Here is an 11,034-nt window from a genome sequence, read left to right as displayed (position 1 = left end):
AAATATTGTGCCAAGTTGCTCAGTCATGTCTGACTCTTTGCACCCTAATGTACTGTAGCCCACCAGATTCCTCTGTCCATGGGATTTTTCAGGCAAGAATACTAGAGTGGGTTGCCATTTCCTTCTCCAGGGCATCTTCCTAACCCAGGGGTTGAACCTCCATCTCCTGTGTCTCCTGGATTGCAGGTAGATTCTTGACCTATTGAGCCATCAGGGAAGCTCGAATACTGTAGCTTTATATTAAGTCTTGAAATTGGGTAATAGGGCATCTTCCAGCTTTGTTTCTCTTCACTTTTATCAGGGCATTTGCCTTTCCATATAAACTTTTAAATCAGTTTGTTGATATCTACAAAATAGACTTTGGTGATTTGATTGAGATTGCATTGTATCTACAAATGAAGTTGGAAAGAACTGATATCTTAATGTTCAGTCTTCTAATACATGAACATGGAATATCTCTCCATTTATTTATATGTTTTTTTTTCCTTTCATTAGTGTTTTGTGGTTTTCTACTGGTAGATCCTATACATATTGTTAATTTATACCCAAGTGTTTTATTGTTTTCTTTGGTGCTCTGCTAAATGTTTTTAAATTTTCTGATCACTTATTACTGTGTATTTGAAAGTGGTTAACTTTTGTGTATTAACCTTATGCCCTATGACCCTGCTGTATTTGCTTGTTAGTTCTTGGAGTCCCTGGTGATTTTTTTGGATATATGTATGTGTATGTATATATATATATCCAACCCAAAGAATCAACAGAAAATATCACTTTAATTGTTTTGTCCCAAATTTGTATACCTTTTATTTCCTTTTCTTATTGTGCTAGCTAGGACTTCATTACACATTGAATAGGATTAGACAGAAATTATATCCTTGCCTTGTTCCTGATATTAGCAGGGAAGGCTTCTAATTTCTTGCCCTTGGTTATATTGTTACCTATAGTTTGGGGTGGAGGAAGCTGCAGTTTTTAAAAGTTAAATTGAGGGATTTTCATTTTATTCAGGTTTATAATTCAGTTTAGTCACTCAGTTGTGTCAGACTCTTTGCAATCCCATGGACTGCAGTATGCCAGGCTTCCCTGTCAATCACCAACTCCTGGAGTTTACTCAAACTCCTGTCCATCGAGTTGGTGATGCCATCCAACGATCTCATCCTCTGTCATCCCCTTCTCCTCTGGCCTTCAGTCTTTTCCAGCATCAGGGTCTTTTCAAATGAGTCAGTTCTTCACATCAGGTGGCCAAAGTATTGGAGTTTCAGCTTCAGCATCAGTCCTTCCAATGAGTATTCTGGACTGATTTCCTTTAGGATGGACTGGTTGAATCTCCTTGCTGTCCAAGGGACTCTCAAGAGTCTTCTCCAACACCACAATTCAAAAGCATCAATTCTTCGGTGCTTAGGTTTCTTTATAGCCCAACTCTTACATCCATACATGACTACTGGAAAAACCAAAACTTTGACTAGATGGACCATTGTCAGCAAAGTAATGTTTCTGCTTTTAAGGTGCTGTCTAGGTTGGTCATAACTTTTCTTTCAAGGAGCAAGCATCTTTTAATTTCATGGCTGCAGTCACTATTGGCAGTGATTTTGGAGCCCCCCAAAGTAGTCTGTCACTGTTCCCCTTGTTTCCCCATCTATTTGCCATGAAGTGATGGGACTGGATGCCATCTTAGTTTTCTGAATGTTGAGCTTTAAGCCAACTTTTTCACTCTCCTCTTTCACTTTCACCAAGAGGCTCTTTAGTTCTTCTTCACTTCGTGCCATAAGGGTGGTGTCATCTGCATATCTGAGGTTATTGATATTTCTCCCAGCAGTCTTAATTCCAGCTTGTGCTTCATCCAGCCCAGCGTTTCTCATGATGTACTCTGTATATATGTTAAATAAGCAGGATGACAATATACAGCCTTGATGTACTCCTTTCCCGATTTGGAACCAGTCTATTGTTCATGTTCAGTTCTAACTGTTGCTTCTTGACCTGCATACAGATTTCTCAGGAGGCAGGTAAGGTGGTCTGGTATTCCCATCTCTTTCAGAATTTTCCAGTTTGTTGTGATCCACACAGTCAAAGGCTTTGGCATAGTCAATAAAGCAGAAGTAGATGTTTTTCTGGAACTCTGTCATTTTTTCAATGATCCAGCAGATGTTGGCAATTTGATATCTGGTTCCTCTGCCTTTTCTAAATCCAGCTTGAACATCTGGAAGTTCACGGTTCACGTACTATTGAAGCCTGGGTTGGAGAATTTTGAGCAGTACTTTGCTAGCATGTGAGATGAGTGCAGTTGTGTGGTAGTTTGAGCATTCTTTGGCATTGCCTTTCTTTGGGATTGGAATGAAAACTGACCTTTTCCAGTCCTGTGGCCACTGCTGAGTTTTCCAAATTTGCTGGCATATTGAGTGCAGCACTTTCACAGCATCATCTTTTAGGATTTGAAATAGCTTAACTGGAATTCCATCACCTCCACTAGCTTTGTTTGTAGTGATTCTTCCTAAGGCCCATTGACTTCACATTCCAGGATGTCTGGCCTTAGGTGAGTGATCACACCATCATGATTATCTGGGTCATGAAGATCTTTTTCGTACAGTTCTTCTGTGTATTCTTGCCACGTCTTCTTAATATCTTCTGCTTTGCATGAAATGTTCCCTTGGTATCACTAATTTTCTTGAAGAAATCTCTAATCTTTCCCCTTCTATTGTTTTCCTCTATTTCTTTGCATTGATCAATGAGGAAGGCTTTCTTATCTCTCCTTGCTATTCTTTGGAACTGTGCATTCAAATGGGTATATCTTTCCTTTTCTCCTTTGCCTTTCACTTCTCTTCTATTCACAGCTATTTGTAAAGCCTCCTCAGACAACCATTTTGCCTTTTTGCATTTCTTTTTATTGGGGATGGTCCTGCCTCCTGTACAGTGTCACAAACATCCGTCCATAATTCTTCAGGGACTCTATCAGATCTAATCCCTTGAATCTGTTTTTCATTTCCAATGTATAATCGTAAGGGATTTGATTTAGGTCATACCTGAATGGTCTAGTGGATTTCCCTACTTTCTTCAGTTTAAGTCTGAATTTGGCAATAAGGAGTTCATGATCTGAGCCACAGTCAATTCCCAGTCTCTTTATAGTTTTTGCTGACTGTATAGAACTTCTCCATTTTTGGCTGCAAAGAATGTAGTCAGTCTGATTTTGGTATTGACCATCTGGTGATGTCCATGTGTAGAGTCTTCTCCTGTGTTATTGGAAGAGGGTGTTTGCTATGAGTGGTGCGTTCTCTTGGCAAAACTCTATTAGTCCTTGCCCTGCTTCATTCTGTACTCCAAGGCCAAATTTGCCTGTTATTCCAGGTAGCTCTTGACTTCTTACTTTTGCATTCCAGTCCCCTATAATGAAAAGGACATCTTTTTTGGGTGTTAGTTCTAGAAGTTCTTGTAGGTCCTCATAGAACCATTGAACTTCAGCTTCTTCAGCATTACTCGTCGGGGCATAGACTTGGGTTGCTGTGGTATTGAATGGTTTGCCTTGGAAACAAACAGAGATCATTCACGGAGAGTTTTTATTGTGTATATAGAATATTGTCAAATGGTTTTTTCATGTCAATGCATATGATTTTTCTTATCTATTGATGTGTAGTGGATTATGGTGGCCAATTTTTGAATGTTGAACCAGCCTTGCCTACCTAGAATAAATCACACTTGGTTATGGTTTATAATTCTTTTTATATAATTTTGCATTCAATTTGCTAACATTTTGTTGAGTATTTTTGCATTCATGATATATACTGGTCTGTAGTTTTCCCTTCTTGTAATGTCTTTATCTCGTTCTGATACTAGGATTATGCTAGCCTCGTAGAATGAGTTAAGAAGTATTCCCTCATATTTTCTTGAAGATTTTGTAGAGAACTGGTATTTCTTCCATAAGTCTGGTAGAATTCAGCAGTGAAACTGTCTGGGCCTGTTACTTTCTTTGTTGGCAAGTTATTAACTACTGATTCAATTGTTTTAATAATGATAGGCCTATTCAGATAATCTACTTCTCATATGGATTTTAGTAGGCTTTCAAGTAGTTGGTCCCTTTCATCTAATTTACTAAACTTGTGAGCATAGAATTGTTCATAATATTCTTTCATTTTTTATTCTCCATGGACTCATTAGCTGATGACCCCTTTTGTACTTCTGATATTGGTAAACTTGTCTTCTCTTTTTTTTTCTTTGTTAGTTTGGCTAAAGGCTTATTTATTTTACTGATCTGTTTAAAGAGCCCAAATTTTTGGCTTCATTGATTTTGTGTTACTCTCCTCTCTTCAATTTCATTGCTTCTCTTAATTTTTAAATTTCTTTTCTTCTGCTTGCTTGATGCTTAAATTTCTATTCTTTCTTTCGTTTCCTAAGGTGGAATCTTAGGTTATTGATGGTTAGATCTCTTGTTTTCTAATACATGCATTTAATGCCATAAATTAATTTCCTAATGCTTTTGCTGCATCCTGTACATTTTCATAAGTAGTATTTATTTTCACTTTCATTTAATTCAAAATAATTTTAGATTTCTATTGAGACTTTTTCTTTGACCCATCTGTTATTTATATTTATGGTGTTTAATCTCCAAATATTTGGGGATTTTTCTGGTACTGATTTCTAGCTTCATTCCATCATGGTCTCATAACACAGTTTGTATGATTTCTGTTTTTTTAAATTGTTGGAGTATGTGCATTATGGCCCAGAAAGAGGTCTGTCTTGAGAAGTGTTTGCCTGAAAGCTTGAGAAGTGTATGCATTCTGTTGTTAGAATATTCTGTAAATGTTAACTAGATCAAGTTGATTGATAGTTCTGATTAGGTCAGCTATATCCTTACTTATTTGCTCTCTGTTCCATCTGTCAAATTATATCAAGAGAGGTTTTGGTATATTGTAAATGTTGTGTTTATATGGAAATGTTGAATTACTCTTTTAAAAGTGTATCACAGTGATTTGATACCTGTCAATGTTCATTTATTTGGAGAAGGAAATGGCAACCCACTCCAGTGTTCTTGCCTGGAGAATCCCAGGGACGGGAGTAACCCCAGTGGGCTGCCGTCCCTGGGGTCACACAGTTGGACACGACTGAAGTGACTTAGCAGGAATGTTCATTTATAATCAGACATTTTTATTTCAGACATTTTTATTTTCTTTCTCGTTGAAAGGGGAATTTCTTTTTTTTTTTTACATTGTACTTTCTCCCATAGATTTCTCCTAAAGTAATACTTCTATGCTTAAAATAATTTATTATACTTAGAACAAAAGTATGTACATACTTTTTATGATAAAAATACTCAGGAAACTAGGAATAGAAGGAAACTTTCCTAACATGATAAAGGTCATTTATAAAAATTTGCAGCTAACATGATACTTAGTTATATGTTATAAATTGTGAAAGATTGAAAACTTTTCCCATAAGATCAGGAGCAAGACAGAGATACCAGCTTTGCTACTACTAATCAACATTGCATTAGAAGCCCTAGCCAGTGCAGTTGGGCAAGAGAAAAAAATAAAAGGCATCCACACTTATAAGAAGTAAACCTGTTAATTTGTTGATAACACGATTCCTCAAATAGAGCACTCTAAAGATTCCTGATGCACCAGAAAATTAGTTGTAGGTGATTCAACAGAGTTGCAGGTTTCAAGGTATTTTAAAAAATCAGTTGTGTTTTTTACACTCACAGTGAAAAATCTAAAAAAGGAAATTTTGAAATTTCATTTACAGTAGTATCCAAAAGGATAAAATACGAGGAATAAATGTAACCAAAGAAGCAAAACATTTATACACTGAAAATTGCAAAAAAGTTGCAAGAAGAAATCCCAAGTTTATAGATTGCAAGACTTAATGTTGTGAAAGTGTCAGTACTTCCAAAAGTGATCTGCAGATTCAGTGCAGTGCCTATCAAAATTCCAAATGTCTTTCTTGGAGAAATGGAGAAGTTGAGCTTCAAATTCATATGGAATACAACAAATTCCAAATAGCCAAAGCCATACTGCAAAAGAAAAACAAATTTGAAGGACTCATAGTTCATAACTACAAAACTTACTATAAAGCTACTGTAATTAAAATAGTGTGCAATTAGCATAAGGTTAGATATATAGATCAATCAGTAGAATAGGAATGAGACTCCAGAAGTAAAACCATACACCTGTGGCCAGTTGATTTTCTGTAAGAGTGCCAGGATCATTCAGTGAAAGATTGTCTCTTCAATAAAAGGTCTGTGACAAGTGGGTATCCACATGTAAAGAAATGAAGCTGAGCTCTTATCTCACTCCATACACAGAGATTAACTCAAAATGGATCAAAGACCTAAATTAAAGTCTTTGACCTAAAACTATAAAACTCTTAGAAAAAAATGTAAGGGTGAGTCTTCATGACCTCATATCTGACAGTGGATTCTTTTGTTATAACACCAGAAGCACAAGCAACAGAAGAAAGACAAATTGGAATTTCTCAGAATTAGTGCCTTTGTGCACCAAAGGACATTATCAAGAAAGTGGAAAAGATGACCTGTGGAATGGGAGAAAATATTTGCAAATTATATGTCCAGTGAGGATCTACTATCAGAATATATAAAAAATTCATACACTCAACAATAAAAAGGCAACTGAACTTAAAAATGGATAGAAGACATTAACAAACATTTCTCCATGGGAGATACATTGAAACAAATGGCCAACAAGCACATGAAAAGGTATTCAGCTTCATTGGTTATTAAGGAAATGCAAATCAAATTCACAGTGAGATACTCTTTCAATAGTTTCAGCAGATTTGCTGTAATTAAACAGTTGAAAAATAACAAGTGTTGACAAGGACATGGAGAAGTAGGAACCTTTGTACATTGCTTGTGGGAATGTAAAATGGTGAAGCCCCTTTGAAAAAGAGTTTTGGAGTTTCTCAAAAATATAAAATAGAATTAACGTTTTTTGTTCAGTCATCCAGTCATGTCCGACTCTTTTGCGACCCCATGGACTGCAGCATGCCAGGCCTCCCTGTTCCTCACCATCTCCAGAAGTTTGTCCAAGTTCATGTCCATTGCATGGGTGATGCCATCCAACCATCTCGTTCTTGGATGCCCTCTTCTCCTTCTGTCCTTGGTCTTCCCCAGCATCAGGGACTTTTCCAGTGAGTCGGCTGTTTGCCTCAGGTGACCAAAATTATCACGTGACCCAGCAATTCCACTCCTATGTGTATACCCAAAAGAATTGAAAATAGTTACTCAAACAAATACTTGTGTTTGTTCATAGCAGCACTATTCACCAGAAAATGAAACCAACCCAAATGTTCATCAGTAGATGAATGGCTAAATAAGTGGTGGTGTATGTACATACCATGCAATATTATTCAGCCATAAAAAGGACTGACGTATTGATACGTGCTACAACATGGAGGAACCTCAAAACCACTATACTAAATGAAAGAAGCCAGACATGAAAGACTGCATATTCTATGATTTATTTTATATTAAATATCCCAAATAAGCATATCAAAAGATTAGAATAGCAAATTAGTAGTCACCAGAGAATGGGAAGGAGGGTGGTCATAGGGGAAGATTATTTATAGGGTATAGTGTGTTCTTCTGACACACTGAAAAAGTTCTGAGACTAGAGGGAGTTGGTTTTCAAATAAAGTGAAGGCACTAAATGCCACTGAATTATACATTTTAAAATGGCTAAGTGTGTGCTGTGTGATTTTCACTTTAAAAAACATATAAACCTAACATTAACTTTTTAAATTGTATAACTATGCAGTTTTAAGTTCTTTAATATTTCATTTGGGAATTAGAGTTGTTGTATAATAAATATTTTATAGATTTTGTTAAATAGTGGTTTTAAAGTCATTATAAATAAAATTTATTGACAATTCATCCTAAGGGTATGAATTTTTTAGTGCCGTTTAGTTCATGTATCCATGGATAAGTGCTAAAGGGTTCAGCATCAATTCCATTCCTGTTTTATTTTTATTTTTGACCTTAAATCCCACAACCATTGTTTATTATAAAGGTTAACCCTGATCGTCATGATTGGTAGAATTTCTGGTAGTAATCGTGGGCACCAGGGTCTCCAGACTTTTGAATTTGCAGCTATTAGCAGTGTTCAGTGTCCTCATCTTGGTTGAGGATGTCTTTGATCTTTTTTTTTTGGAAACCTATCTACATATTTCTGACAGTAAGATCACCAGGGCTTTGAAGGTGAACTGGTAGATTGCAAAAATCTGGGGTATGTGACCACCACCCTTCACATGGACACTGAGGTCCATGCCAGCTAATTGCTCCTTCCCAAGAAGTAGAACCGTTGCTGGGAGCTTGTATTATAGCTGTGCATGGGTGGATCAACTCTGGGGGTAACCCATTCACCTACAGAGACTGTTGCCCTCTTTGCAGTGTGCCGTGACTATGGCCATCTTCTTGTGTCTGAAGATCTGTGCCAGGTGCCAGGGGCCCTTGGATGACATGACACTGGTGTAGACAAGAGATCTTCATTGTGAGGTGCCTCAACTAGAAGAAAGTCCTATTTTATGTTTTATTAGACTTGAACGTTGGGAAACATTGTTAATATTAATAAGTAGATGGTAGTGGAAAGGATTTTGTACATCAGCATCACATAGTTCTTTGAACTTCTGGATCATATGCCAGAAAGCACATATTGATTTAATGTAAAGTTTAGTTTTAATGATTTATCAACTGATAAATGATTTTCCTTCATTTTTGAAATTGAAGGACTAGGGAAAAATGCGTAAAAATGTGGCAATCATGAGTCATTCACTACTTTCTCAACACCTACACCAGTATTTCTAGTTGGCTCTATGTTAAGTGCTTCAGAGGTTTTTGCCTCTCAGGGAAATCTATCATAGTAAAAGACATGGAGGCTGGAGAAATATTTCTTCTGTAAAATGAAGTGGTGTAATTGTTAAAGGGAAGAAAGAAAAGGTGAACTTTTATGACACAGGTACAGCAGTTTTTAAAATAATTATGTATAGAAATAAAAAAAATCTGTTGCCCATAAAACCTTTCTATCCCCATGTACCTCTTGAAAAATTGTATATACCTGCAGGGTGTTGAACTCTCTCAGAGATTTTGTACAAAGTGCTTCATACTGCCTTCAGAATAGGAATCTTTGAATAGTTTGAGAATTCTATGTACTATGAATAAAAAGACTAAAAAAAAATAGAATTTGGCCCCAAGGCAGTTTCTTTCAAAATAAGCTTATTTTGTTTCTAGATTGTGTCAGGATTAAATGTAAAATTGGCTTCTCTTATAATTCCTTTTCTAAAATTTTTCCCAGGTCAATGAATGGTCATTGAAGATAAGAAAGGAAATGAGAGTTGTTGACAGGCAAATAAGAGGTAAATTACTATTTTATGTCTCTTATCCTGTTGCTGTATTTTGCATTAGTTCATAAAAATAAGCTGAATCTACATGCAGAAAACATAGTTTATATTATTTATAGCTCTAATTATTTGCTTTCTAATTATAAGAAAAATAAGATATAATCAACTCAAAGAAACTTTACATTTTAAAAGAAGTAAATCTTTCCTGGAGCCTGAAATTCAGCTATTCAAGGGGAAGGGACCATGTTCATTCAGCTCTGATATCCTAGAGTCTAGGTTCGTGTTGGAAACAAAGCAGGTGCTCACGTTTTATGATAGAATAATGGCCTCCCAAAGATGTCCATGTCCTAATACCCAGAACCTGTGAATATGTTACCTTACATGGCAAAAAGGAACTTGCACATTTGATTAGAGATCTTGAGATGGGGAGATTATCCTGGGTTCTCTGGGTGGGCCCATTGTAATCACAAGAGTCCTTATAAAAGGGAAGCAGTATGTTGATGAAAGGAGTTGTGACCACAGAACCAGATGGTGGAATGGTTTGCTTTGAAGATGAAGGAAGAAGACATAAGCTAAGGAATGCATTTGACCTCTAGAAACTAGAAAAGGCAAGGAAATGGATTCTTTCTTGAAGCTTCCAGAAGAAATGCAGCTTTTCCAACACCTTGATTTTATTATATATTTATTTGTGGTTGCTCTGGGTCTTTGTTGCTGGGCGTGGGCTTTCTCTAGTTGTCGTGAGCAGGCTTCTCTGCAGTGGTTTCTCTTGTGCAGCACAGGCTCTGGGCGCATGGACTTCAGTAATTGTGGCAGGCGGGCTCAGCAGTTGCCGAGTGTGGGCTCTAGATCATGCAGGCTTCATTAGCTGTGGCACACTGACTCAGTAGTTATGGCTCATGGGCCCTAGGGTGAGCTCAGTAGTTGTTGTGAACAGGCTTTAGTTGCTCTGTGGCATGTGAAATCTTCCTGGACCATGGGTCAAACCCATGTCCCCTGCACTGGCGGGTGGGTTCTTATTCACTATACCATCAGGGAAGTCCAACAATACTTTGATTTTAGACTTCTGTTCACAGAATTAAAGAATAAATTTTTGTTGTTTTAAGCGTTTAAAAAAAAACACCTAAATAAACTTCTTCCTATTATAAAGAAATGGTTTTATGGAAGTCAGATTAAATAAATTGTACACTCATGTTCATAACAGCATAATTCTCAATAGCAGAAGGTATAAATAACCCAAATTTCTACTGACAGATGAATACATAAACAAAATGAAGTATATACATACAATGGGATATTTATTCAGTCTTTAAAAAGAAGGAAATTCTGATACATGCTAGCACATAAATGAGTCATGAAAGCATTATGAAGTAAAATAAGCCAGACACAATGGGACAAATACTCTGATTACACTGAGTCTAATTTATAGAGAAGAAAGCAGAATAGTGATTACCAGGGAATGTGAAGAAGGAAAAATGGAGAGTCACTGTTAATGTGAACAGAGTTTCAACATGAGATGGAGGGAAAGTTCAGGACATAGTGGTGATGGCTGTACAACAGTGTAAGTGTACTTGATATCAATGAACTGTATATTTTTAAATGGTTTGCATTCATCAGTTTATGTACATAGGATATCAGTTATATGTGGAATGTAAGCTATGATACAAATGAACATAACTATGAGACAGAAACAGACTCAGAGAA

General features: G+C 36.6%; 1 protein-coding gene across 1 annotated transcript in view; it reads left to right on the top strand.

Annotated features, from left to right (window-relative positions):
• The window catches only part of CHMP3 (charged multivesicular body protein 3), a 44,722-nt gene that overhangs the window by 4,898 nt on the left and 28,790 nt on the right, over positions 1 to 11,034 (top strand). The window contains exon 2 of the mRNA XM_010862228.1: positions 9,288 to 9,348. Within this exon, the coding sequence (XP_010860530.1) occupies positions 9,288 to 9,348 (61 nt within the window). The remainder of the gene's footprint in view (positions 1 to 9,287; positions 9,349 to 11,034) is intronic.

The sequence above is a fragment of the Bison bison genome, unplaced genomic scaffold (assembly GCF_000754665.1).
Source record: "Bison bison bison isolate TAMUID 2011002044 unplaced genomic scaffold, Bison_UMD1.0 scf7180017864480, whole genome shotgun sequence".
Lineage (NCBI taxonomy): Eukaryota > Metazoa > Chordata > Mammalia > Artiodactyla > Bovidae > Bison > Bison bison.
Note: the sequence above shows the minus strand (reverse complement) of the source record. Positions and strands in the feature narration are given on the sequence as shown.